The sequence below is a fragment of the Phaethon lepturus genome, unplaced genomic scaffold (genome assembly GCF_000687285.1).
Source record: "Phaethon lepturus isolate BGI_N335 unplaced genomic scaffold, ASM68728v1 scaffold13887, whole genome shotgun sequence".
Lineage (NCBI taxonomy): Eukaryota > Metazoa > Chordata > Aves > Phaethontiformes > Phaethontidae > Phaethon > Phaethon lepturus.
The window spans coordinates 3,694-24,978 of NW_010552602.1; the positions used below are offsets into that span (position 1 = coordinate 3,694).

Sequence of the window (21,285 nt, forward strand, 5' to 3'; positions counted from 1 at the left end):
TAGATACAAATCCTACCCAAAACCAGAAGTCTTTTTACCACCCTGAGCGAGCCTTGTACCAGTCTTTTCTGGTAAAATCCCTGACTAGAGATTATCAAATACACGTTGTTGATTTTCAGAAGACAAGCCAGACTCTGTTTTTCTTTTCTGGAGGAAAAAGTCTCCCCCAAGCAGACTGAGGAAGCCTGTGCCTAGGGCTTTCACCTGGGAGCTTTGAGGCACATTCAAGTCTTTGCCCTCTCTGATTCAGATTAAGGACTTAAACCTTGGTCTCCTGTATCCAGGTAAAAGCTCAAATCAGCAGATGGTGGGTGATGGAGGAAGAATGGGAATGCTTTAGTGGGATTAATTCAGTGACTACCTGCATTTGATGCCACCAGCTCTTTCTCACTCTGGGACTCACATACACAGGCTGGTTTCACACAGTTTGTGGATGTCTTGCACATCATACACCCAAACCTTGAGTCTGACATAGTGAGTCAGGAAAAATGTGCAGGCTGAACCTAAATCCATCTACATTGTCAGTCTGGCTTTTCTGGCATTTATTATTTAAATACCTTTATACATTATCTATTAAATCAAGGTTCTGAAGAAAACCCACTTTGTCCAGGAATGGCTAAATAGACTCATAAAGAGTATTTCAATATAAAACCAAGATTGTTTCCAAACTAATTTCCAGTTTGGGGGAAGCCACAGTAGGGTTCTGATGACTGCAGCTGCAAACTGCATATACTAGTCAAAAACTATTTGAAAACTTTCTTAACTTCTGGCCCCAAAATCTTCCCCAAGCGTAGGCTAAAGGCTGCAGCCCATGAGGGAAGACTTAGGGGTTTGCAAACTAGAAATAATTGAGATAATTGCATTCCAGCCCCCTTCATACATTCCCCCCTCAAATCTCAACTACTGTCTCAAGCTTTTCTGGCCCTCCAGCTCCTTGCAGTTTTAGATTTATTTATGAAAAGGTCACAAACCACATCTTTTGGACAGGACATTACCAATTGCCTAGCAAGTCTCTTACCAGTAGAAGAAAGGCTTAGTGGTTAAGACCAGAAAAGGGAGGTTTTGTTACTTTCTTTGAGCACTGGGTTGAAGCCAAGCAGTGTTAACTCGACTCTTCATTCTTCTCTCCTGTGCCTGTTTCTTTCCAAAGCCTTTGCCAAAAATGTGAGAGGATGTTATACCTACAGCTTAATTTATTTCCTACAAAGACCTCCTGGGATTTGAACCTCTGTTATAAATCTGAAGCTGTTTTTTTTTTTTATAAAAAACACAGGATTCTTTTATGTTATAGAAGAATCTCCCAGAAACCTGGCAAATAGCATCGCACTGTTTAAGCCATGGTTGTGTATTTGTTAAGATCAGATCATTGCAGCCTCTGATCACCTGGCAATACAAATTTGATTTGAATCACCCCTATGTACATGCCTAAATATCTGCTGAATACATCAGAACATTCAACGCTACATTTATGGGGGCTTTGTGCTTTAGACCAGGTGTGGAATGGCAGGCAATATCATAGAGTTTTCTGGACAAACGGAAATGACCAAATATTTTCCAGGTTCAAAATTTGCTGTCATGAGACCAGAATACAGAGCCTCAAAACCAGGCATTTGCATCCTCATGGAAGTGCAGTGGGACTGTCACCGTGGGCTGTGTTGCTTCAAATAAGGTGTTAAACGTCAAGTGATGACTTAACTTGGGTGTAGGACATTAATAACCACAGCCGCAAAGTCATTTAAGTGTCTGAACTCACAACATCTTTGGTTGCAGCTTAGGATCCTGAGCTGGAACTAACTTCTCAAATAACATTGCTGGTCTGACCCTAATATCTGTTGGTGTTTTGGAGAAGGTTAATGTACAAGGTGGCAAAAACCTGTCTTTCTTTTGACTCTCAGTGGGGTTTTCATCGTTCACCATGGGATTTCACTGATCAGACACAACTGCAATTGTACGTGCTCCACAGTTGTTCTGATCGAAGGGCACCATCCAAACATGACAGAGAATCTTGTTAATAATGCCTGAGGTTGATACTACTCTTCTCACACAAAGATTTCAGACATGCATTGGCCAAGATTTTTAAAATTAAGTATTTATTGTGCTTACGTGACTTGATTCTCAAAAAATCCAGGGCTCAAGATCAGAGACTGCCTGGGAGAGCAAGACTCTCCTCAGTTCTGCTGTTTTCTTCTTGCACCAGCTTAAGCAAGTCACTTTGACTTCCCATGCCTCATCTCTTCCTCTATAAAGTGAAGACAAGGGTACTTGCTCACTACTTACCAGCATTAGGTCTTAGTTAACGATTCGATTTGTGGAGCCCAAAGGACGGAAAATAAAATCCAGCTTGCTGCTCGGTATTCTATGGCTGTGCTCATTCTACAAAGGGCAGCAGCAATAAAAATAGGGAAAAAAATTGCCCTAAGCAGTGGAATGAGAACATCTACTTTAAGAAGACAAAAACCAGGCCCTGCCGAGTAAGACGATGCCATTTTTGCCTGGGCAGTTTTGTGGAGGAAAACAAATGACTATGGGAAGTTGCTTTGCTTCGTGCTGCACAAAGGTGGACGGCATCAACCCACCAGGATTCATGCTCACGTTTTCATGGAGACAAGATATTTCACTATTCCAGCTTTCTCATCACCCTGTTGCCATAACTATATAGGAAACACATAAAGCTATCTCTACCATTTAAACCCTCACATTTTGACAGAAAATTGGATGATATGACACGCTGCCTTCCAGAACAGGCGCTGTCTATCACCTTGCTGCTAATATCCGTGATTAGTGACCTGCAATGTAAGTCAGCTATCAGAGACCACCTGTCCCTTTTGCTGTAAGAGCCTCCTAGCATATCGCTTTGTGGTGTCACACTCTCTTGTCTGGCTTTTGATTGATGGAAGTTTGTCTTTTGAGCGGTGACTCAGAAAATAAATCATTCCCCTTGCCATTCATTGAGTGCGATTCTGCAGCACAAAGCCGGTGTGGTTAATCAAAGCTCCAAAGAGCAACAAAAAGCAACAGAACCGAGAATGAGGAGGATAGATATAAAGGATAAAACATAATAAAAAGGATTATTCGGGAGCCAACCAAAGCAAAAGCAAAATAAAAGGAGCTGCAAATAAGCATCGCGCTTACTGCACTACTGCACCAGAGCTAGGAAGCTGATTTTTTGTTCCACTTCTTGACATACAGGCAAGGATGCAAGAAGAGTCCCACACCTCTGAAAAATATAACTATGTCAAGGAGTCTGATTTTACAGGCATGTGAGTAACCCTTTCTGGGTCAGTGGGATTTTTCTGAGTAAGCAAAGACTGACGGATGCTTCTGTTGTGAATTGTACTCCAAACCAGCTTGTGGTCCAGTTAGGATTGTACACTTAGAGGGTTGACAAAAATAAGAATGGCTCTTGGATTAATTGGCCTGGAGATAAAAAAGGAGGTGAAATTTAATATGTTTTATGCAGACAGCTGTAGGATGAAAGAATCAAACTGAGCCAGAAACAATGGAATATAGGACAAGAAAGTCCTTTTCAAAGGTTCACGACAATATTAGAAGCCTTGGGTTTTTATATCAGGTCCAGCAAGTTTATGGAAGCTTTTAAAATTATGAGGAGCAATCATGAGTTAGAGGCAGAAAGAAACTGGTGGTTGAGTATGTAACTGAGACGAGCATGATCCTTTGTATTCGTCGTGTGCCAGAGAAGTCAGGAAAAATGTGAGGTGTTGATGGCATGGATGAAACTGTAGCAGAAATAAAATCAAGATACAAGGAGTAGCAGATAAAAAATAATAATCTATCACAGAAACACAGTGAGGCAAATTCCCTGATGACACAAGTCCGTTGAAGGCAAGGTATCTAAACCATCTGGGAACTGGGCCATAAAAATGAGATGACAAGAACTCTATGCCCGTGGAGAGGTGCTGGAAACTTACTTAAGTCAGTTAAATGCAACAGTTCCTTCTTTAAAAAACAGCAAGAAACCCCTTCATTATGTGTTTTGGGGGTGACCTTTCTGGTTGAAAAGTGTCTCCTTGCAAGCAGCGAGAGAGAGAAAGAAAGGGCTGAGGAGAGTTAAATTTATAAAGGCGCGAATGGATTGGGAATTGGAGCGCCGCTATAGAGGAATGCGTATGTGAATGGTGCAAATTTACAGGGCTATTTTTTGATGAACTGTAGGAGGAATTGCAGTTTTTCAGCACCTTTCTTTACGAAAAGAAAAACCTTCATCTGGTGGGAATTCAGTCAATTTCCTGATGTTTTTTTGGCCATTTCCTAAGTTGCACGGTTCCTAATGGTAATTACAGACCCTGTTTGTACCTTGTGGCTCTAGCTGTGCAGAAAGGTTTTCCTGGCACGTGTGCCTCTCCCGTTAGAGGGTTTCGAGATGACTGGCCCTTGCTAGGAATTGCTGCAATACTCGTGAGCAGATAGAAGCCACCTCGTTTCTTTCTCACAGAATATAGCAACTGCTTCTCCCTCACGTTTTGCTGTCTCCATCCCTCGTGACGAAACCACAGTTTCAGTGTTCGTTGTAACAGCCCTTACTACAGCACCGTTGTGAAAGAGATTGTTTAAAGGTGTTTTATTAAAAGGTATAACAAACCTGCTCCTTTTGAGGATTTCACACAAACAGAGATGGTATAAAGGAGACAAACCAACTCAACAACCATTACCAAAAAAAAGTCACCATTTTTCAAAAAAAGCTTTGTTATTTGAAAGCGAGCAAGACAGTACACTGAAAAACAACCAGATGCTGTATTCCTTTTACTTCTCTCCAGTGTGAAAGTACCAACATGTTTGATGCAATACAGCAAATTATCTACCGATATTTGAGAGATTTCTTACGCACGATTACAACGTTAAACTGGTCCTTAGCACAACACCATTTCCTTCCTTATTGCTTCTACTTTGAGGCCTTAGTTTTTGCACCTCTCGTGCCCTTACTCTGCAAAACATTTAACATTTGCAGTCACTGTATTAAACCTACATAGTTCATGGATGAATTTAAGTGAGTGAGTTCGGTGAGTTTAAACACATGTTTAAAATCAAAGTGCTCAGATCTCTGCGGATGACTTAAGTAAATCTCAATTATAAGAAGCCCCCTCCCGTCGTTCCATTTGCGTTCAATGGTTTGTATGTGTTTTGCTGACAAATAGGAAGCGTGAACTTGGTCTGCTGCCATCACTGGAATAGATTGGGAGAGAATTAAGTGGATTTTTTTTAAAGTAGTGTCTTAATTTCCAGGAAGAGTGCCACAGAAACCGTACAAGCTGTCGGAACTGGGTTCTGTCACTGCAAAGTTCATTTTGGAGGTTAAAGAGACGAAACCCAGAAAGCAGTCTTAGCAAAGTCGGAATTGCAGAAATAGGAGTGGGACCCTCTTTTTCCTTCTGCAGTTGCAGGTGTATCTCACAGCCATCCTGCAGCTCTTGCTCCCTCCTGCCGTCTCTCTTCAACTCGAGAATGTGCTTAGTTACGCTTGTGCCAGACAGCTAGCAAGCAAGGAATTCATAATAAAACGTTGTCTTCAAGCTTCTGCGTTAGTATTATGATTTGTAGGTTATCAGAACCTGTGCTAAGAGTCTTCCATCCTTCACAGGCTCATAGTTTTGAGAGCCACAAACACTACGTTACGCCACATCCCTTTAAACTGCCCTGAAAATCTCACAGCGCATCCATCCTCGACTAATGCACCACGGCCGTGTTGTGCTGCGACACAAATCCAGGGCACAGCACCTGAAGCGAGGCTGGAGTCTGAGAGTCAAGGAGGAGTAAGATTTCCTTAGTATGTTCAGGATTTAGCCTTTCAAGAGAGAAATGCCAACAGAATGTGATTCAATCCTCGCCAATGCATTTCCACACCTATTTGCTAAGAAAAAGACCAAGGACTCTTAGGTGTTTTCTGCTCCTCTTCCTTTCTGCTTTTACTGGTAGTAAACAATAATCTATAACAATAATCTATTATAAACAATAATCTATTGTTTACTGGTTTGGCATTTAGAGACACGGCTTCTGTTCTTTAGAGGTCAGGAGGACTCGGTTCCTGAGAGACTCAGTCTGTAATTACAGATTTCAAAGTTTGGTTTGTGGGTTTTTTCAGTATTTTTCCTCATAAACCAGTTTAGATATTCAAAAACATATTTTACCGTCTTGTTGCAAGTCATTGACTTTTTCTTTTTTCTGTGCCTCCTGTTGCATTTAATAAACGTAAAGTAAAAAGACAATTTATTAATTATTCTGACAAATCCACTTTTAATGCGTGTTTTATTTCTGATATCAATTCTCTGTGTGTGCAGGTATGTATGTTTGCATACCGGTGCATATATACATTGGTTTTCCCACAGGCATATATCCCAGGCCATGCTGTCATGTGAAGCAGAGCACTATCATTTATTTATAGTTTCCCAACTCTGCTAAACTGTAATATATTTCCAGTTCAGTAAAGACAAGCCCTCTGAATAGGAAGACATTTTCATTCAATTTCCATCCGTATCTCACCCCTTCATTCTTCTTTCCTCCCTCTCCTTTCCCATTTGCCTTCTTACACTCTCTCTTATTCTTTTGTTCATTCCTTCTAACCTCACGATGCATCAACACACATTTAAAACTATAGGATGGCATTTTTCCAAAGTCCTCTGGCTGCCCAAACAGAGACATTTCAGCATGGCCTGATTTCCCAGAGATTAGGTGACTGATGTACCGAATACGTGCCTCCTGGAGGTGTCTGAGCCACTTCCCATGGAAAGAAGACACAGAAATTCACAACCCCTAAGTGCGTGCCAAGTTCAGACAGATGCAGGTTGCTGCGTGTATGTGTCCCGCTAGCTGAGGCAATTATTAAATGACTCACACATAATTGAGGCTTGCTCTCCATCGGTAATTGTTCTAAGAGGGTTTTCCTGCAGTCCATTAAGTAATCTTTCTTTTGTTCACTGCAAGATTGTATAAAGGCGGCAAATTAGCCTTCAGGTGCCCAAAGGCGTGAGTGTAGATCCTACTTCTTTTATTCTCTCTTTCAGGTTATTCCAATCTGACCACCACACGGACGTCATTATTTTAATGTTGAATACTCAGACAAGGGTGCCATGGATGTAAAAGAAAGGAAACCGTATCGATCTCTGACTCGGCGTCGCGACACTGAGCGCCGCTACACCAGCTCTTCGGCTGAGAGTGAGGACAGCAAGGTCCCCCAGAAGTCCTACAGCTCCAGCGAGACCCTGAAGGCTTATGATCAAGATTCCAGGTTGACCTACAGCAATCGGGTCAAAGACATGGTGCACCAGGAGGCCGATGAATTCTGCCGAGCAGGTGAGTACATGTCAGCAGATGCTGCCGCAAGCAGCATGAGTTAATCAGCTGGGAGCTGGGGCTGGGTGGGAGGCTACCTCTGAAGGACTCTGATGTCAAAAGCAAGACATAAGGAAGGAGAGCATCAAGGAACATACATCTTCATTGCATTGCACAGACGTGGGATGCATGTAAACCAATGTCCAGGATACCACCTGCCTGTGTTCATTAGCATCCACTAAGACACATTTTCTGTGTCTTTTAGTCTTTCTGCCTCCATCAGCCCTTTTCCACTCCCCGCCATGAGACCAGACCCCCTGTGCACATGCTGCACAGTACTGACACGGCGTGGAAAGTCCCTGCCTGCCCAGGAGACCTTTTCACTATGCCATCTGCCTGCTCTGTCATGAAGGAAGTCAACAAGGATGTCGAGGCAGAAGACAACCAGAGGAGAGTTCCACTGTCCATCTGGGGTACAGCAAAACCCAAGAAGCCTGGAAGAAGGGAGGCAACTGAGCTGCAGACAGGACGAACCACCCTCAGTGTTGCGCATGGCCTGCAGGCTATAGATTTGAGACGGGGACATGCTCCAGTACTAGAGGAGTGGTAAAGTACCACTTTTAGAACTTTTGGGACTCCGTTTAGCAAATCTGGGTCATAGGAGCTGCGAAGATGTGGAGGTTCATGGGTCAGCATGGGCTCCACAGTCCTAATAGAGATTCCAGATATTCTCCTTTTTATTGCTAGCCCGAACACAGAGCAGCTATATCTTCACTGCTGCTGTTGCCTGCGTGAGGTAGATTTCTGGCCCCTGTTATAGTCTCATCTTCATTTTTCTGTAGAGACACAAGTAACTTAGTTCAGAAACCGAGCAGGGCTTCATATAAATTATTTTTAGAAGTCCATCAAGAAAAGCATAAAATGGCAAAGTGAGTCCGATAGCGTAGGCAGCATTCCAGACAATGAGCATAAAATAGCTGACCCGAGCTCCTCGGAGCAAACCCTCTGCAGTTTGGAGAAGCCGATTCCCCAAAGGGAATGCATACAACTGCGTTCATTTAACTTGGGGGTTGCTTAATTTCACTCTTCAAACACCACGCAGTTGTGGTTTTGGTGCAAGACTCATCTTTAAAGCATGCACAAGCAAAATGACTTGCAGAAGTATCTTTGTGCACATGGCTTTGGTGTTTGTACTTCAGAATAACTGCAACAGGCAAGAATTAACAAAAGAGCAAATAGGTGTTGTACATAATACTTTGCCATCGTAAAAGGAGTTTCCCTCTTAGCAACTCTGAAGTACTTCATCCACTCTAAGGAATCTACGGAGTTATAAAGAAAAGGAAACCTTTTAGGTCATTGAGTTTGCTCACTTCATACAATATATTCACCATGCAGGAAAGATGTGAATTAGTACAGGTCAGCGGTTTTCAACCTGAGGGTCTATGAGGCCATGCAGGTCCGCAGACTTCTCCTAAGAAGCCCACAAAAAGATGAATAAGAAAAGCCAGGCTGTTGACAGGGAGTATAAATTTGCTATACACAAGTTCATACTTGCCAAGGAAAATTTTGTAGGGTACTGAGAAATAGTAAAAACCACTGGTCTAAGCGGCTGAAATGAATTGAGAAGAAGTTAAGATTAACGGCGTCAGGGCACAGTTCTACTTCTGATATATCACCCACAGATTTTTCAATTTATGATTTTCTCCCAGTTTATCCTGAGAGTCCCAAGACTGGCCTGAAGAGTGTTAGAAATAACCCCAGACTTTCTGTGTCACATTTTCCACCGGCAGAAAGCCATGAGTGGACCCCACTTTGTGGCGCTGCTTGGACTCATGCCAACTGAAACCGATCCTTATTAGCTTGCTCGACATCAACAAGGCAGAGTGAATTTCTCTCCTGCATTGGTTTGAAAGGCAGAGGAGGGAAACATTTCAAATTGACCAAATAAATTCAGTAAATAAACAAGTCAGCATTTAAATGGTTTTAGCTAGAGTGAGAGTGCCAGCAAACATGCAAGTCAGCACAGGAAAAAATAGAACAGGTCTGAATTAAAAAGTCTCAGATATTTATTATCTTCCTTTTATTGACTTGAGTTCTTCCAGCTTAAAAGGCAACAGTGAGCATAGAATATGAAAATCGATGCATCTCCTGCTGTTTATTGCAAATAAATTTGATTTTCAGTTAATTGTAGCAGTCATTTTTCATAATTTATGAGCTGCTGTTACTGGAGAGCATCAGTCATGCTGTACATTGATGTGTCTGATGATGTTGAGTGTGGCTTGTTTCAGGGAAAGGTGGAACTCGCCATCAGTGACTCAAATGTGCAAGTAAAACCAAAAAATTATGTTTTCCACTTCTCCATAGAGGATGGTTTAAAAACTATCTGGCCTTGCACAAAAGTCAAAACTGGAAGAGTTGAGCGAAGTCTCTGGAGAGATGATACTGCTTCCTTGCATTTATAACTTGGGTCAAGTTCATTTGCTGCCTCATGCTGTGCAGTGGTAGAGGACGCTCTCTCAGACTGCTTTGCAATCAAGTTAAATGGATTAATTTGCCACAAGCTTGCACTTGCTCCCGGAGCGAGGCCCTAGCATTTGATGGAGGTGTGAACCCCAGGCAACCTTATCTGACCACTCTGTCTGAAAGCTTCAATCTTGTGTGGTCAATTAAAAAGGTGTGAAGTTCATGAATGCTTTATATAGTTTGAGTGTTACCAGCTGTAGGTCCGTAACCAGCTGAACCGTGGTTATTTCCTCCTGAGGTCAAACAGTTCCTTCCCTGAGCTTCACGTGGAAATGTTGTCCAGTCCCATTATCCACCTTGCATTCAAACATCTTCTCGCTGTTCACTACGAGCTGCAAAGTCAACTGGATGAAAAAGTGTAGTAAAATAGCACCTACTTGGGCCCTGCTGATCATTCGATGTGTGCTATAATACAAGACCTGCCCCATGCAGCAGGGCTGAGGGACAAGCCAGGGTTTCCACAATTGTCAAACCAGGCTCTGGAAAAGTAGAAATCTGACTGTTTCTATTGGAGACACATTTTCCACCGTGTGATATTTAACATCAACACATGGAAACATGAGGAGAGCCACACGCTTGTGTGGTTTTGAGCAGGGAGAGAATCATAACTCAGTTTTGGATGCAATCTCGAGGTCCAGACTTGATGAAGAAATTTCAATAACCCGTAGATAAGAACTTTGCTGTTCAAAGCAAGGTTTGGGCCTGAACTTTCCTGGAGATCATGCATTCAGGTTTATCTTGTTAAAATACGTCTGAGCTGCAAACACCGCTCCAAAACTGAGTCTGTGGCCGGCGCATAGATTTTGGCAGGTTCCACTTCTCATTTTATTACAGGGGATTTACTTATTGAAGTAATGGGAAGAAGCCAGCTAGACTGAATTTGATCACCGGTGTTGGTATTTGGCCATGATCCAGGGCCTGATGCCTCCTACCGGTTATAGACAAAGTTCCTTAATCCACCCCATCACGGTGTGCCATAACAGGAGCTGGCGTGCATGACGCCGTTTAAATGCACGGCGAGGGTAAAGGCATTCACGGGGGGCCAAAATCTTTTAAAGACATTCAGGGCTGAAAAATAAAAGCACGCATTAATAAATAAATGTGGATTAAAATGGAACCACTAATTGCTCTCCCCAGTCTCCTCGTGCAACTTTCTGAAGAAAGTGTGCTAATACTTGAAGCCTCGTTCACGTCGATTTGGTCTGAATTTGAAGCTCTGCAGGTAACTAGACTTGAACTCAGGAGTAATTTTTCAGGTTATATTTTTAGTCAGCTAAACAATTGCATCCATTCGCAGCCAAATAACCTCTGCTGTGACTGTATCAGAATGAATAGCTAAATTGAGTCAAGGTGTGAGCGGTCAGCAAGGGGAAAGTGAGATCGCCAAAGGAAATTTAAATCCCCAGTATGGAATTTCAGGGATTTCAATGAGCAGAACTCACTCAAATTTCCTATTGTAGTACAGTTGGCAGGTGTATGGTAGGACTTTTGATCATTGCATGCCTCCTTTTGCTTTTCTCCCAAGAAGATTACTTTTTGCCTCTCCTAAAAAATTCCCCCATTTCTTCACCTGTCTTTGCTTTCAAATTTGATGATTTCATTAAATATGCCCTGAGTTTTTGCCAGGTTCCAGAAGCAGGAATTCAGCTGCTTTTTGGTCTCAGCATGTTCAGTTGATCTCCCACAAACCGAGACCACAAAATGGGAATTTTTGGTACGACATTAGGGCTTGGGAGTTGCTGTGCCCCGCTCGAAGACAGAAGATGAACAGTTCTGCCATCAACTTATGCTAGATGAAGCTGTCTCCTATTAAAGAGTAACCAGGCTGCTGTGTTTTCTCCCAGGAGCCAACTTCTCTTTGCGAGAGCTGGGGCTTGAAGATGTGACGCCCACCCACGGGACTTTGTACCGGACTGATATTGGGCTGCCTCACTGCGGCTACTCCATCAGCGCTGGCTCGGATGCAGACACGGAGGCAGACGTGGTCATGTCACCTGAGCACCCCGTGAGGCTCTGGGGACGCAACACCAAGTCCGGACGCAGCTCCTGCTTGTCGAGCCGGGCCAACTCCAACCTCACTCTCACTGACACGGAGCACGAGAATACCGAAACCGGTAAGTGGTGCCCGCGCATGCGATGTCAGCCGCGAGCTCTGCCAGGAATGCCTCTTCTCTTACCACTCCACCTTAATCTTCCTTAGGTTTTGTGTTGGGTTTTTTTATCAGAATCAGTGAAAACACTCTTCTAATAGCCCCATGTCGTGGCCTTTTGTACTGTCCTACAGAGTGTTTGTTAATAAACTGCTGAGAAGCTCCTACTTATTTATCACGGCGACAGAGATCATTAAGTGGCTGTAATACTCTCTCTGCTTTTTGTAGCGACCTTTCAGACAAAAAGCATTTAAATCTCCCCTCCCCTGGCTGATGCTGCTCTTATCTCTGCTACAGATTTTCGGGGCAGATAATTTCCTTCTTTTCCTCGCCGGTTCCTTGACAGGAGCCGTTTCATTTATGTAAATCGGCTGACTGCTCTCTGAAGGAAAACGATGGTGAAATATTTTTAGAAGGCTTTTTCTTCATGCGACATAAAAGCTGAAGGTCACAGATTTTTTATCTCTGTAACTTTGTGTCCCCAGCCGCGGGGACTCCTGCATGCGTTTTGTAGGTCTGCGAACCTTTTGGTCAGCAGTTCTGCCAAGCAGCGTAGGAAGGAGAGAGGATTTTGATTCAATTGCAGCCTGACCCGAGGGTTCACGCAGCCCTATATGCCTTTGCACCTTTAATTCAATTATGGCACAGCCTGCTTCTTAATATAGCCACTGCATCCAAGTCATGAGGAGGTTGAGCTCAGCACAGAAAGCTGATGTGAAATGACTGTATTGCTTTTTCACTTTACGCTTTTTGCCACAGTATTATAGCGACAAATGATGATAAATTTTCCTTGGGAAGCCATGACACGGTGAGACATACACCACCCACATGATTTTATGTTTAACTCCAACAAAATTACAGCAGGAGCTTATTAAGTTTCTGCTCAGAGATGATGCTGTATTAGGCAAAGTTCAAAGATAAATGGCCTTCTGTTTAAAGGATGTACAGAAGAGTCTTTTAAAATGTCTTGACAATATTTTTTAAAGTTTCTTAGCGTGGTATCTTACAGGGTTGCACCAGTTAGGACAGGCAGACACGCAGTGCCAGATTATATTGTTTTCCTTCCAAGCCTTGTGCTTTGATAAAAAAGCAGAGGGATCATCAGGGTCAATTAGAGTTTTGTACACTCCCAAGAAATCACGAGAAAACAACCAAAAGCAAAAACCTTGCACTTTCGTCCCATTCTCCTGCATCCAAAGCTCGCTCTTGTGCTTTCCATGGCGGTGTATGAGCAGCTGTGATCCTATCCCATACGTTTTTCTTTCCACGCCTACTAAGAAAAGCAAAGTACAGAACTGTAGTCTTGTTTGGTTTGGTGTTTTTTTTCTTAAGAGAGAAGAAATTACATTAGCTGCCGGAGTCTTTTTCACTGGTTTCCATAATGCTCTCTCTACATGTGCAAATGCAACTTTGTACCTACGGATCACTTACAAATGAAATTATATTAGCAACAACACATTAATAACAGCGCATGCCTCGAAAGGCTTTACTGAAACTAATAACAGAGGCAGTAGTACTCATGTCAAGACTGAGACAACCTCCAATTCCTCTTCCCTTAAATTGAATGACACACTAACCATTTGCCGAACCACCATTTCATCGCCATTAGAAAAGGGAAGATAGAAAGGAAGATAAAAGGAAAATAGAACATACCTGCAGGTTTTTTAAGTGCTGTACAAATGTAGGAGTTTTTTTGGACCCTAGGCATTTTTGCAGTCTCAGATGTTGAGTGTTTTGAATGAGAAGAGCTATATCATACTCAAAAATACCAAGTCTGTGTAGCATCAATAAAATCTAGAGAGCGGTGCCGTCTAGTATGTAATAGTATTGTTCACATTGACAAAAAAATTGGTGATGGAACTCAAGGAATCATATTACCATCCAAACCATGCTGTTGGGGATCTTCAGCTGATAATTAGGCTTCCCTGGGAAGGAAGCAGAAACATCAGCCAGGTTCAGGTCAGAAAAACTAGTCCAGAGCTGAGAAAAATACCTATCATTTCAATACAGGGATTGCAGTTGAATTGGTGGCATAAACGTATCCAAACAAAGGTTGCAAGGGAGGAAGAGAAGAAGGACTAAGGACAAGTCTTAACTGTACACAACATTTGGACATTTTCATTTTGTAATTGCAAACACAGATAAGGGTCTGAGAAAATTTTGCACACAAATCCCTCACAACCTGAAACCTGCTGTTAGAGAAAATGAAGCTTGAGATCCTCTCAGAAATTTTGTCTAGCAAATGCAAAGGTTGCTCTGTTTTTCCTGCCTCCCCACAGAAGCAGTGAGACTCTGGGCCCTCCGCTGCCAGCTATCACACAGGCTATTTTGAGAAATCCCAGATTTATAGGAGAAATGTTTTCAAGAAGACATGAAATTTTGCTAATGGCAGCATAAAGTAACATAATGCTATGACTCAGTTTACAGGATACCTTTATTAGTCAATATTAATTGTTGACAGTATTGATAGAAGTTGTAGCCTTTAGCTGAAGTCAATATGAAGCTTTATGAACCTGCCATCAATAGAAGATTTTATGGGGCCCATTAAACCAACTTTTCCGATGAAGGTTAACGTCAGCGATTTTTATGCTGTTCATTATTTATCCAAAATAAATAATCAGAATTTACTTCTGATGTTTGTAAATCCAAAGCTGTCAAAGCGCGATTCTACCGAGACTTTTATTGTGTTCTTAGAAAACGAGAGGTCTGGCTGCCTCGAAAAGCAGGTTTGCTTTTATTGGAGGAGTGGTGATGCCTTGAAGGAACAGATACACTGCTCTGTAAGTGCAGCCACAATCCACCTCTCTGTCTTTAAGGAAACCCATGAAGTGGTCTGGTTCCATGGCATATAACAGTCCATAAATCACTTGCACAGGCAGCTGGCACGAAAAGCCATGCTTTATCTAAACTGTTCCCAGGCTTTCCAGGAGGTTGAATACTTTTACCAGGTTAAGAGTTTGTTTTCACAGAAGAGTTAGCTTGAGTTATGCCTTGGCATTGCCCTGAGCTCAGATCCTGCACACCCAAACAGCTCCGATGGCTTTCCCTCCGCTGGGCACTGCTTTTCGTTCGACCTGGCTGGTCCCTTTGCAGAGCGTGGAGACAAGAGGGGACCACTCGAGTTCCTGCACCTCATCTGGGGATAATGCAATCGCTCCGTGCTGCTAATGTAGCAGGCATATCATGGAGCTCAAGCGTTATTCTCCAGCGTGACCACCTTGGCTGAGCTGAAATTGTGAATTCGCATTAACAGTCCAGATCCACGCACAGGCAGGAGTTCGATTCCTCGAAGCCTAGCAATGAAGTTAGGAGAACCTCTTTCCTATACTAGTTCACACTGTTTCTCAGCAAAACTGATGCAAGCGAAAGTTCCTGAAGTGGTCATTTGGATCTGAGCCTGGAGTTAACTGGTGTCACCTCAGGTAACCCTGAAAGGGCTTTGTAGTGAGCCAGCAATTGTTTAATATAGAGAAGAGCACAATGAAGGAGAACAAGGTAATAGTCTTCCACAAATCGACTTATTTTGCAACAATCCAGTCACGTACTAAAAGCAAAATACTTCTAATCATAAAGACATCATCACAAAAATACAGTGCCACAAAATAACTTCCGTTGGATGGCATCACTGAAGGTCTCTGCTCCAGGCTCCTGCCTAAGGCAGGGCTAACTTTGTGGTCAGACCAGGTTGCTCAGTTACACGCTGAGTACCTCCCAGGATGGAGGGGCCACAACCTCTGTGCCCTGGTTCTGGTGCTGATCACGCCTGTTGTGAACAACTCTTCTCCTAAGAGCTAGTCGGAATTTCCGCTGCCGTAACTCATATGTCCCATCCACTCACCAAGCATCTCCAGGAACAGTCTGACTCTGTCTTCTGTATATCCCCACACCTAAAATAGTTAAAAGACAGCAGCCAGATCTCCCTTTAGCCATCTCTTCTCAGAGATGAACAAAGCCAGCTAGATCCTCCTGTCCTCGCAAACGGTTAGTAGGCAGTTAGGCACTGGAAGAGGTAGTCAGAGGAGTCTGAGGAACTCCAGTGCTAAAGGGTTTTGAGTGCAAACTAGACAAATAGCTGCTGAGAATGCTCTAGATTGGGTGCCGTCTCGGTCAGAGCGGCTGTACACGCTGGCCTCTTCAGCTTCCCTCTTCCTCCAGTTTCAACAGTTCGTAGCGTTGCTGAGCTTTCTTTTCATGCAGGACCGCTCAGACTGGGCTTTGGGCACCTCAGGCTTTTGTACCGCCCAAGCACTCCCAACGGACGTAGGGATGCACAGTGTTTGTGTGGAAGCACCCATGAAACAGGCTCTGAATATTTCCCTGGGGTCTGTGAGCGAGATCTTACCCCAGATCCGCCCAAACTGTTATGAATCATGCTGGTACTCTCCAGATAGACCCGAATATGAGCGATGGGAAGAAAATGTAGCTGTTCACATATAGAATCCCTTCCCACAAAAAAACCTCCACTCTTTTCTCTGCCTTCAATGTCATAAAGAGCTTACTGGTTTATTCAGTGCAATCACTGCAGGATTACTTTAGACCTGGGCTAACTGCATTTTTAAAGGTTGTCTTTGTGAAAGGGAGGTTGCAGCCCTTTTCCGAAAAAAACCCACAAGTACAGTTTAACTTTCAGCCCTTCCGCAGAAGTTGAGGCAAACTAAGGATTCACTTTAGTTTTAATCTGGGAGCAGCGTTAATATCCAGCAAAGCACACAGTTGGTTAAATACGGGAAGGAGCCGGAGAGAGGGGGAGCAGCTTTCTTCGTTAGCAGGACGTGTCAGCAGTGATTAATGCCGTGTACATGTGCAGAGTGGAGCTGATGTTTCTCTCTGTTGTCATGTCCTCATGGGAAGAATGTGGGCAGTATCAAGAGGCCAGAAGGATCTCACAGGCAGGACGAGTAGCATCAGATGGCTCGAGACAGTTCAACCGAGATGATGCTCAGTTGTGATATATTGTGTAAAGAAATCCTTGCAGCAGAAGTGTTGCTGAAGTGTGACATTTTCTTATCTAGCGGACTGAGAGGGTGGTAGATATGAACTAAAATTTCAGATCTGGCCACCCTGGAAGCCAAAATTCAGGCTGCAGGACTCCTGCTGTCAAAAAGTGCTGTGCTGCAAAGTCAAGTCCTTCTTTTCATCTTAATAATTAAAAAATATCTAGGTAACTTATCTTCCTGCAAACAATTCTGCATGCATTTCCTATGTGTAAAAGGGGTGAGAATGGCACTGCTGGACTCCAGCCTCTCATTTAAGCATGAACTGGATGCAGGCACGATCAGCCCCAATGCTTCCACCGTGCACCTGCTGGTCATCTCTGCTTAGGAAGAACAGTTTAACCTCAAGGTCCATTTGTCTTTGGCTTCACCTCTGAAATCACCAGTCAGTGCCAAAAGTGGTGTGGTGACTACAGCAATACAGACACTTACTGGTGACAAGATTAAGAGCACCAATTCATTTTACATTGCTGGTCCCACACCCTACAGAGAGGAATAATTTTTCTTTTAGTCACTACTGTTCTGGGATGCATTTAAATAAGCTTTAAAACTGTCAATCCAACCGCCAGCCCAATATGCAAACCTGCTCTCCAAGCCTTACCGACTGGACTGGAAAGGTAGTGAATATGTTATGGTTAACTTTTGCTTTCCCATCAAATAAATTGCCTTTCTGGAAAATTCTCATAGGTTTTTGTAAAACTGAAGCGTACTGGCAACCAGGAGCTGGCAAGCTCACATGATAGCTCTGCCTGCTCTACCATCACAGACCCAACTCTTAGCCATTTTAGTTGACATAATACATGGTTTAAAGAGCATTTCTTGCAGTAACCGCCACACTTTCTGCTTCCATGGTGCTTAAGCCATTACTGGTGCTGGAAGGAGTGCTTAAGAACCTTCGTAGGAAATTAGGACTCGATAGAATTGAATGCTTATAGAAGATATTTAGAAACACAGGGGTACATTACAGCAAGAAATAATTAAAGACAAGTCTTTCAAACAGGGAACACCAGAGAATTTATGCAATTTTATTTCTCCTGGGTAGTTAAGAAATCTGACGAATGCTTTCACTTATTCAGTGGTGATTTATACAGACCTCCCTGAAGCCTTTGAATACTCCCACTGCCATCAGCGGTATCAGATCACATCCTCGGTGTTTTTGCAAAATAGTCTTTGTGCCAGCATGGTATAAAACCCAGTACTCTTGGTTAAATACACCACAACATGCTGTTCGCCGCTAGGTTTCTTGCGTACATTTTGGCTTCTTATTAAATCAGAAAGCTGTCCCGATGATCAAGCCACATGCTCTAGAATTCACCAGCTTTTTCCAAATATTTTCTCTTCGGAGCTCTTGTACAATAGCTGGGGGAGCTATAGGCAAATGGTAGTTATTTCTGGTGTTTTTCTTGTTCCCTTTGATTGTCCAGAGCTCGTCTCCCAAGGTTGTCTATACTTGTCACCAGAGGCCTTGCAGGTTTCTCCTAAGTAGCTCTGAAGCTCTGCAGAGGATGGATTTTTACTCAGTGTTCTTCACATTCACCTTCCTGTTTCCCAAATCCCGTTGACCCAAGTCACTGGCCCAAAATACAATTCAATATATCAGTGCAATCAGCAGTGCCAGAATTACTGTGTAATCTTAGCATTACAAATTTTTTGTTAATACCCCAGCTGATAATCCATGGTGACTTTTCTTTTTATTATCGTGTTTTGCTGAGTAATTTCCTTTCAGGTTTCATACACTCTATTGTTAATATTGTTATCGTGGTTGCAGCAACATCATCTTTTTTTTTTTTTTTTCTCTTTTGAATTAAATAGTGCATTATAAAGTACTTCCATTAAATGAGTGTGTGCTCCCGACATGCTGCTTCTGCAAACCACGTAGGCAAAAATGTGACACTCAGACTCTGGAGAATTCAGAAAGGAGATTTAAAAAAAAAACCCAACATTCTTCACAATAAATGAAAAAAAGGAATCTGCTATGAGCTATACTTTATTAAGATTCCCTCATGCCTTTTGAGTAGGAGAAGACAAGAATAAATTAGAATTACCCGGTCAAGATCAGGCATCTGCTGGCTGTCATCTTTCACTTGCTTCCTATCAGTTGTAACCTTAATATTAACAAGATGTTTCAGCTTGAAATAAAAATTAGCCAGAACCCGTACCACTAAAGATCTATCATCGGTTGCAGAAGTTAGTGAAGAGCTACAAAAACGAGTAGCAGATTCAGAAGGGAATTTGCACTAATCCCCTTCCCTGTTTCAGCTCCTCAAAACTCTTACACTGCTCCTTTCCAGGTAGGATTTGCAAGCAATTCCCCGTTTTAACGGTACATGGGGATTGCTTGGATATTGCAAGCTACTAAAGCCGCCTTACAGAGATATTCAGAGACTTGGTGATCACTTGAAATGTGAAGGTCAGGGGAAGGAATGTGCCTTCAGGCTCTCCAACCATAAAGACACTAATATTCCTACAAAGAATAGTAGTCCTTAAAAGGAGACTTTAGCTACATGACCATCCCAAATGCTACATTCTCCACTGAAAAATGGCTCCCTTGAAGGCTGTTACATCTTCCTTACTTGTGATACGACTTTCTAACCACTGACATTCTTGATGATGGATTCCTTGTATTTTCTGTCCTCTTATCTTTTTGGTCCTTTTTAGATATTAGCCCTGAGATGCTTCTTGAAAGTGGAAAGGTGAGGCACCACCTCACTTCTTCACAAGAGTCTCTGAGAAAGTTTTACTGTAACGGGAGAGTAAATTGACGGGGTATAGGGCAACAGACCCTTAATCTCCCTCCATATTCAACCAATCCCCTGTCCATGGGGTGTAAAACAGCCTTTCACATGAGGATCCCACTGTCTTTCAGGCAGGATTCAACCCATCTGAGAGCTGAATGTCCCTTTGGTAACACCTAGCTCACCCCAGGGCCCACAGAGAGAGCCAGCGGCATCCGTGCTCCCAATTTAGGGGGTGGAGGTACATGGGAGTAATCTGAGCTTAATAATTCAGTTGCTGCATTAGTGATTGGTATCTTGATTTTGTTCCACGATGAAGGAATTCCCACTGATTTCCAGGGCTAATCTATCTCATCACTGGTCTGTTTGCCTCTAGAGAAAAATAACTTTTTCCTTTTTTTTTTGTTGTTATGTGTATTGCCATACGGTGCGTCCCGTAGAGAATGTATTCCCTGTATTACTGTAATCTGCGTCTAAAAGGATGCTGACATTAAAACCCTTCACAATGTTCCTCTGCTGTAATGAACTGCAGTTCAGTATAGGTTAGTGTGTAGGTTTCACGTTATTATTATTGTGATGATGGCGAAGCCATTAAACAGGGAAAAAAGGCCCAAACTCTAGAAACTCATTTATAGCCTGAATACTGGGGGAGAGGGCATGTAGAAAAAACATTAACAGGTAAGAATTTGCTGTTCTTTTCAATTATGTGGTTAATTTTTGTCCTTTCCTTCGCCACTTTAAGCTGCCTTGCCATGGAGATATTTATTTTAAGGAAAATAATTGCCTGTAGTACTATTGCTGGTAAGGTGCCAAGTATTCTGGAAGTAAATCTGTGCATTTCTTACGCTATTTCCGAGTGCCGTAAATAACTTATTTTGGTGTGAAAAACCCTGAGGGGGGAATACAGTTAGGTTCAGCGCCAAAAGACCTATTGCTCTTTTGGTAGCAATGCTTTGCTTCCAGCCTGTTTCAGTGTGCAATGCCAACGGGGAATGGCTAATGCCACCGAGTGGGGGTCACAGGCAGGACGCCGAGGGCCATCAGAGCTGGCGTGGTCACCGGCGCTTGGCTCACGACGGACCCACAGCTCCACGGGCTCGGGGAGCGGGATTTTGCTTCTAGCAAAAACACGAGCTCCCCCCTGAGCAAAGGAGCGCGCCCTCCTGGGATAGATGAAGGAGAAGCAGCGTGCAGGAAAGCAAAGGATTAAAGGGATGAATAAATCCAAAGAAGGAAGGGGAGATGGCTTAAGGTTCAAAATGGTCTGTGGCTGAAGGACCCCTGCCCTGCGGAGGTCAGCCTGCTGGTTAGGTGCGGACCAGGGAGACAGAGCTTGTTTTCCCTTTGCTCTCTCCCCCTTTTCGGCTCCATCCTGGATGTCTAGGGGGTCACACCAAGCTGCAATGGGTAGAGCACGTCAATACGCCATCCCAGCCAAAGAGGTACAGCACTATTTCCTGCCCAGGGAAAAGATGTCCCAGGCTTTCTCCTCGATCTGGCATTTCCAGATATTCATATCCGTATTTCTGAATTCCCATTTGGACAACTTCATCTGCTTCTGGGTCCAGCACACAGGTCGTTAGTCCACATCTGGTCCAG

At 43.2% G+C, this 21,285-nt stretch overlaps 1 protein-coding gene across 1 annotated transcript; it reads left to right on the plus strand.

Moving 5' to 3' along the window:
* Nucleotides 1–7,014: 7,014 nt before the first annotated feature.
* Nucleotides 7,015–12,123, plus strand: LOC104616195 (teneurin-4-like). Its single transcript, XM_010291273.1, has 2 exons — nucleotides 7,015–7,305; nucleotides 11,652–12,123. Exons 1-2 carry the CDS (start codon nucleotides 7,083–7,085, stop codon nucleotides 12,005–12,007), a joined length of 579 nt encoding a protein of 192 aa, XP_010289575.1. The 5' UTR covers nucleotides 7,015–7,082; the 3' UTR covers nucleotides 12,008–12,123.
* The last annotated feature ends 9,162 nt before the right edge of the window (nucleotides 12,124–21,285 follow it).

What these genes read in the sequence shown, in the direction of transcription:
- LOC104616195 (XM_010291273.1), top strand. Translation starts at nt 7,083, where the DNA reads ATGGATGTAAAAGAAAGGAAACCGTATCGATCTCTGACTCGGCGTCGC. An exon ending in CGATGAATTCTGCCGAGCAG is followed by an intron (nt 7,306 to 11,651) that starts GTGAGTACATGT and finishes GTTTTCTCCCAG; the next exon opens with GAGCCAACTTCTCTTTGCGA.